This window comes from Pteropus vampyrus, unplaced genomic scaffold (assembly GCF_000151845.1).
Source record: "Pteropus vampyrus isolate Shadow unplaced genomic scaffold, Pvam_2.0 Scaffold74, whole genome shotgun sequence".
Taxonomy (NCBI): domain Eukaryota; kingdom Metazoa; phylum Chordata; class Mammalia; order Chiroptera; family Pteropodidae; genus Pteropus; species Pteropus vampyrus.
This window is the reverse complement of record NW_011888855.1, coordinates 2,368,950-2,377,065: the sequence shown is the minus strand read 5'-3', so window position 1 is coordinate 2,377,065 and position 8,116 is coordinate 2,368,950. Positions and strand designations below refer to the sequence as shown.

The 8,116-nt window shown below is 31.8% G+C and overlaps 1 protein-coding gene across 1 annotated transcript in view; it reads right to left on the bottom strand.

The window, feature by feature from the left end:
• ADAMTS19 (ADAM metallopeptidase with thrombospondin type 1 motif 19) overlaps positions 1–8,116 on the bottom strand; it is a 223,829-nt gene that overhangs the window by 83,949 nt on the left and 131,764 nt on the right. Inside the window, exon 11 of the mRNA XM_011362252.2 lies at positions 2,058–2,159. Coding sequence (XP_011360554.2) covers positions 2,058–2,159 — 102 coding nt within the window. The remainder of the gene's footprint in view (positions 1–2,057; positions 2,160–8,116) is intronic.

Genomic DNA, 8,116 nt, shown 5'->3' with positions numbered 1-8,116 from the left:
CTATTTTCACAACCATTTTGAACCATAAAATTCTGCAGGCATCTTCTTAGACTTAACTATATATTCTTAGGTAAATTAGTTATACAGCTAAATTAACATGACTAGGGTGTAACACATAACAAAATTCCCAGCTTTGTTTCTTGGTTTGCAACATATTGAGTGTTTAGTGCGAGGTTCCAAGCTTCCAAATATTTTAGCACTAGAGCACTCAACTGTAGAGTGTTGAAAGCTATTTTCGTGATGGCTCCTTCAACAGCTGGAACAGATGGATATGTGAAGAAGCCCACATAGCCTGAAGAACTAAGAAGTTCATTAGTTATTTTAATACACAAAGCATTACAGAACCACTAAAAGAATATCATTAGCACAATTACAGGGAAATAAAACATTTTACTTTTAATAAGTAATTATAGCTTTGATTGCTGAAAGAATAAGTTCATTTTAGAGACCTTGGGAATGCAAATTATTCTCACAAATATCGGGAAAAAATAATAGTAGAGAAAAAATTTAGATAACAGATTGCAAAAAGAAAGATTTTATAATGCTAAAGAAGAACCAAGTAAGGTGAATGGGTTGTGTGATGTTTGAAGAAATATGGTCAATATTTGGTTATCTTTGTTTATTAGGGCTTTGTGCTTCAGGGGTAATGAAAATTATTGCTGGTGCAGATTTTTATGATTCAAGCAATAAATTACTCAGCAAAATACCGTAAGTCTTGCCCAACAAACACACATTATTGTACTTTCATGTATAATTTAAAAAATAAAGCAAACCTAAATTCTGACTCTTCATCTAAGCACATAGAAAAACATTTGGCACAGTATGTGAACAACTGACTAATATTTCAGAGGTTCCTTTTTAAGAAACTGTTTTCTTATTGATTGTATCTAGTGTTAAAACATTTCTAGTCTTTTAAAAAAGTATTTTGGACTTAAACAACTTGTACATTTTTTCTTTTTTTTAATTAAAGAAATCATAGAAGTGATAAGTAACTATGTGCTTATGTCAAACAATCCATGTCTGGAAAAAAGTTATATGCGCCCTCATCTCACATTGCTTTACTTCCATCCATCAATTCCACTTCCCTCCCAAAAGCTAACTCTAATTTCGGTTTAGAGTTTATATTTTCAAACCCTTTTCTATGAGTCTAAAAATATATACTATGTGTGTCTCTGTGTGTATGTGTGTTTACACACCAACAGGACTATCTGCGCACATGTGTAAATATTTCCTTAGGACAAAATTCTGCCCATTTTTTCAGAACAATGTGTTTCTAAACTAGCAATCCACGACTTGATTTTTTTCAGTAAGTATCCACCCCAAATAATCGTCATGGTGTTGTTTCTTTTCAAATGCAATAAAAATTCAATGTTCTTCAGAGGCAAAGTTTCTGACCTTTTATCTGGAGTAAAGTGATAACCGTTCCACTTTTCCTTCATAGAATAAACATTTAAAAATTATGTCAATTATTGAACTTTTGATTAATTACACATTTATGTGGGATCTATCTCCTTCATATTCTTCAAAAGAAAATTTTTTCAACAGTAATTATTTTGATGGAAATATATACTAGTAAATTTCTAAAGCCTTATGAAATACATCAAACTACTTAGCCAAATATGTACTAAGCCCAATATGTCAATTAGAACATTTTATTTGTGAGACTTGAAATGACAAGAAAAATTATACTCAGTGGGTCTCCTTAGACAATATTTTATACCTGAAAGTATTCAAGAAGTTTGTGATTATTTCACTTACGTTCAAATAGTAAAAAAACATATTTTTTTTGTTAAGGTAATATATATATCTGACTCTCAAAATTCTCATAACCAACAACAATAAAAATAATTGCATCAATATTAACAAAACAACCATGAATTTGAAAAAAATATAAAAGTTAAAATTGAAAATAGATGAAATGCTGAAACTTTTATATATACTGGAATAATTCTACTAGTGTTAAGATGGACACATATATAATTGGCAAGAGAGAAAATGCAAGTTTCTTAAGTTTCATTTAATATGCTAATGAACTTCAAACAACACAAGCGACTTACCTTACCAGCGTCACAATCAGTTCCATCCATTGGCGGATCAAGTTTGGTTCTGCATTCTTTCTCACCTTCTACCTTGCACCATAACCCTGTGCAAATAACATGCTGAAAACAAGGGCATAATAATAAGGGGAAGGTATCACATTTTTTAGGGTAAGTTGATAATTTTCAAGAAAGCTACTTTGATAGAACAACAGAAATTATTTGAAGAAAAATATGTTTTGATACTTTTAATACTGGACTTATGATTGAAATGGTATTGACTTATTTATAGTAATGAGAAGATTGATACATAAAAACAGAAAATCTGTTTAATAAATTTAAATATCTTTAAATTTCTTTAAATAAAACACATGTGATTATGCAACATTAGGTAGAAACAACAGAAAAATGTAAGCTGAAAATCATTATTTATACCATGATATGAACCAGGCTGAAAGAATTAAAGTGATGTGCTTTAGTGTATAAATTTAGTGTCTTCTTATGCTGTTTTATGCTTAAATGCCATGGCTACTACTTCATGATTCCATTATATAGCCTTGGCTGTTGACATAATACAGAGACTCTCAGTGGGTATGTTTCTGTAAATTACCAGACATTTTACCTTGGTATGAATGAATTCTAGATCTCCAAGACACAATGAACTTTTTCTACGGAAAAGTTAAAAGGAATTTTAAGAAAGCACTGGGATAAAGCAGCAGAGATGTAGCAACAATGAAAGAAGAAAGCTCTGAGGAAATGGAGGTGGGAAGACAGAAACCCAAGCCCCAGCTGTGGTTGCGGCCTGCCCAGAGACACAAATAAAAAGGCACAACTGACATATTCTTAAGGACTTTCTATTTCTCTAAGATGGTTAAAGTTTTTTAGACTGAAGAATATTATTAACAAATTGAATAGAAATATGAAATCCATGAAGAATACATAAAGGTGATTAAAGCAATCTACAGTGAAGAAGATTGCGTTACTACCTATCCAGACACTTGAAGAAGAGGGTGGAAGCGAACAAGTCAATAAAGAACAAGTAGTCAGCAAAGTGCAAGACACAGTTATGAAAGGGGGAGATGGCCAGTGTCATGAGATGGGGCATGTAACAGAGGGGAGCCCTGAACAAGATTTCAAAGATAGAAGAGCCAGATCTTGAATGCCAGAAAGGATTAGGGAAGCTACTTAGCAGTTGACCAGCAGGTTGATAAGATAAAAAGGCTATTTTAGGAGGTTCACTCTGGCAGTGGTATTCAAAACAGACTAAAAATCACTGCCAAGTTCAAATTAACTCATGACCCAAATCTATTAAAGACTTTGGGAAAGATATATTTAAACTAAAGTTTTGAACAGGTCTGGTACAACTCTAATGCTGGATTTGTCATGACACCAAAATAGTATTCCTTATTCTTTTATTTAAATATTTAGATTTCTGAAATGTTTGTAAGCTGTTAAAAATTCAAGTCTATGCAAGAGTGTGATGTATTTTATTTACATTATTTTACCTGCTGTGACAGTTTTTCTGCTTTAAAATATTTCTTACAAGTATACCTTAATATATTTAAGATGATTTTGCTTAATTTGTGTGCTTTTATTTGTACACATCACTTACAAAAAATTTATCCAGAAATTTATTTTTAAAAATACCTAAATCAAATTGCTTCTCTACAATATTTTAGACTCTTGAAAATAAACAGAGGGGTTAATTATTTAATGCACTTTTGTGGACACATTTATCTTTGAATGAAAGGATCTCTAACCCCAGGGTACCCCCAGGGTACTTTAGGACCCTTTTAGCTCCTAAAAGTACCCTGCAACCCTCCCAAGCCCTTGATGTTAAGGATGTTTTATAATCATAGGCTCAAATGCTGAATTTTCCACCAAGGAAGAATTTTGCTTTATTTATACTTAATAAAACTTAGTTGTGTGATAACATGAATTATATCAGTCAAGTTCATTAGTTAACCAAAACATATTGAACTAAAAAGCCAATCTTCTATAATGGTTTAAGAATAATACTGGCTTGTTGAACACTGTTGGTGGTCTGAATTCTGACCTTCCACCATTATCTGCTATTCAGAACAGCAGGTACTTTAATTGATTTCCACTCGAGGCACTGAGAGCATAAAAGCAAACTTGGCAGCTTTTCAAGGTAAGCACAGTCATGTAGAATAAATCTCTCACAGAGGAGATCTCTTTGCCCTTTATATTCTGCAGGTCTAGGAATCTTAGGGTAAATCACAGCCTCATTCTTAAAAATAACTCAGACTCAGAATTTCAAACCAACCTGTCAAAAGTAGAACAAGAAAATGCTGAAGAAATGGTATGGGCTGTTTTTACCTTGAGAAGTGGAGTATCTCAGATATGTGATATTAGAGCTATGTAATATTGAGCCTTTGTTTAAGATAATGCAGGGCACAGTTAGGTATTTTGTTAGAACCAAACACTTTCCATATGTTATACAGGTCAGAGTAGAATTTTTTTCAACTTAATTGCTGAAACCACTTAATACGTCAGTCAAGAATACATTAAAACTTAAAATGCTTTGCATAGGAATTCAGGACAGAAATGCACAATTCAGCATTTCATAGCAAACTAATAAAAATAATACAATATCCCTTTTTTATTCTTCTATAATAAAAGATCATTAGAAGCATATAAAATGAATTTGGATGTTTATCTTAAGTAGGCTTTTTAAATGTTTACATGAAAATACTATATATTTTAAATTGAATAATTTAAATGGAAGATTAATTGTCCATGTACAAATATTATAAAATTTATCTTCAAAGATAACCTGTACCCTTGCCTGTCTTTATAGCACATACTTCTATTAGGATGTTCTGAAATTTATGTTAAAATAAAAAACAGAAGTGCATATACATAGAAGTAATTATTAAATCTTGAACATGTAATTCTTTGTTCTTCCATACATTATCTTCCAAAATACAATTTCAATAACTTAACATTTGATTGTAAATGTAATTCGGTATGGGATAATATTTCGAAAACACTTCTCTCCATCATAGGATGTTCACCTTAGTATTATTAAGAAAGGAAGAGAGGAAGAAAGAAAGGTATTAAAAATAGAAACAGACTCAAAGGAAATAATAAGAAACTGAAATGTAGTTCTTTGTAAATATTGAAAAAAATGAAAACTACCAAGAAAAAAGAGAAGGCAAAAATAAACACTATTAGGAATAAAAAGGAAGGTATAACCACAGACCATGGAAAGTTTAAACAGAAATAGGAAGACATTATAAACTTTATGCCAATAAACTTGAAAACTTATGTAAAATAAAAAAATATTTGTAAAAACTATAAAGTTGCTAAAATAAATCCAAAAAGAATCAGAAAAGCTGAACTATTCGGTAACCATAGAATAGTTAAAATTGATTGTTGAAAATCTTCCCACAAGAATACATTTGGTTCAAAAACTAATAACCTTTCAAGAAACTTAGATTCTCAATTTACATAAACTCTCTAGAGAAGAGAAAAAGAGGGAACACTTCTAAACACACTTTATGATACCCAAACCACACAGGGATTTTAAAAGAAAGTGAAAATAGTGATCTACCTCATTTATTAACTCGAATTTAAACCTGCTAAATACAAGACTAAACCAAGCAAGCAGTGCATAAAAAAATGCAATGCATAATGACTGAGTTGTGTTTTCCTTCGGAATACAAGGTTAGTGCAATATTGGAGATTTGGCCAATGTAATCAAGAACATAAGTAAATTTAAAATATATGATTCTTATATCTATGGATACAAACATGTGATGCAATTCAACGTCCATTAAAACATTCATTAAAAAAGAAAAATCTTAGCAAACTAGCCGCAGAAGGAAATGTCTTCACAATTAATGGACATCTATGAAAATCTACAGCAAACCTCAGAAAAAAAAACAATGAAATGTTGAAAGTTTTCTTTCAAGATTAGGAAAATGGCAAAGATGGCATCTTGGCACCAAAATAAGGAAGCGAATACGTGATGTATTCAAAGTGGCAAGAGGAAAAAAATAACTGTCAATCTACTACTAAACTTAGCTGAAATGTTATTCACGGCTAAAGGTTAAATAAAGACTCTCAAGAAAAACACTGAGTGTTTACCACCAATATCTCTGCCCAAAAGGAACAGTGAAATGATATACTTCAAAGAATATGATCTGATAGGAAAGGACTGAAAAGCAATGGCAAACAAAGAGACCAATAAAATGAAGATAAATCTAAATAAATGTTGACTACATACAGCAACAAGAATTGGATTTTAGCCATTATTTTAAACCTTCATTTTAGTTGGAGAAATTCTAGAAGTCTAGCTCATTTGTATCTCAAAACTTTATTCTTTAGCAAAGATTTGGCCACTAACAGTTAAATAGTTTTATGTCTTCTTTTACCTCCCAGAATACACATATTTTGAGATTGCTAGCAGCGGAAGTTAAACAACAGACATGGAGAGACATGGAGAGGAAAATGCACTCTATGCTTCACCAACAACTGAAGCCACAAGCTGCAAAGGACTCCTCAGTGGAACACATCGGAAAGTGTTAAAGAAAGCCAAGGAATAAGAGAAAATTTAGAGAAAAGAGAACTGTCAATGCCTAGTTCATGAAGCCCCAAAGGGAGAAAAAAAGAATAGTGGGAAGAAACCATTTGAAATATTTTTATAAAATGATCCAGAATTCCTTAGTATGAAAGAGCAATATAAGATCAAAAGATTCCCTTTTTGGAACAGCAGAGTAAGTTCCCAGAAGACCAACCCTCCTGTAGATAATAATCATAAACTGTAGACAGAACACAAAAACAACTTTCTGGTGGTTCTGGAGAACAAACAAAGGCAGGTAAATTTTTTAGGGAACTGAAGGGATTGGCTCAAGTTGAGTTCACTACCTTTGCAGCTTTGACTTAATGGCATGACATTGGGCGGTTATAACAGTGAAAAATATGCCATCTTTTTAGACTCATAAAGACAGAAATCGTGGTGGTCAAAGCAGCCAGAAACTGAAGAGAATATTCCAGAAAGAAAACTGTTAGAGAAGCCTAAGTCTTTAGCTGGCACCTGACCCATACATACATGATACACATTCCAAAAAGCCGAGATAAGGGAAGAGTGAATTGATCCAAAATATGAACTGCTGTACACTGTATGTAAGACAAAGTTTTCAGTTTGAATATAACAAACTTAACTGCCAATGAAAACAACAACAACAACAATAAAAATAAATAAATAAATAAATAAATAAAAACATGCTTTGGAGGAATATAACAGATTCCCGAGTTTCTGCAACAGGGGTCAGCAAATTTTTCTATGCAGTGCCAAATAGGATATATTTTAGGCTTGTGGGCTGTATGGACTGTGTTGTAACTATTCAACATTGCCATTGCAGCTTGAAGGCAGCCAAAGAGAATATGTGGACAAATGAGGGTGACTGTATTCTAATAAAACTTTACAAAAACAGGCAACCAGTCTCTAGGCCATAGTTTGTAAGAAATTCATTTATTACTTTATAATGTGTCAATGTATTAATATTAAGAATAAAAATGAGTCCACACAATCATTTGCAAATGTTCAGAGTAGCCTCACTCATAACAGCTAGCATCCCAGATCTACTAAGAGATGAACTGGTAAATGAAATAGTTTATCTACCAGTGGAATACTATTCAACAAGAAAAAAAGGACCAGTTACCAGTATGCATAAAATCATATAAAGAATGTATGACTTTGCAGAGAAAATTTGGTTTCTCCATTGAAAAGGAGAAAGGAGAAAAAGAGAAAAAAGTTAAGCATAAAAATGAAACACAAATGCAAAATAAGTTGAAGAATAAAAATCTTAAAAAACACTAATTTAAATAAATGTAAAACTGTTAAACTTGCTGCTGAAAATACAAAAAGAAACTGTAACATTGGTTTAAACAGAAAAATATGAAATCCAGCAATAGTTTTCTCTAGTAATCATTTCTAATTATCTATTATCCATGTCCATATTTATATTTATATCGGAAAAGCTGAAGATAAAGGTATGGCAATATTAGCCAGTATAGTGTTTTTAATGCCAGACAAAACGTGTTTTAAGGCA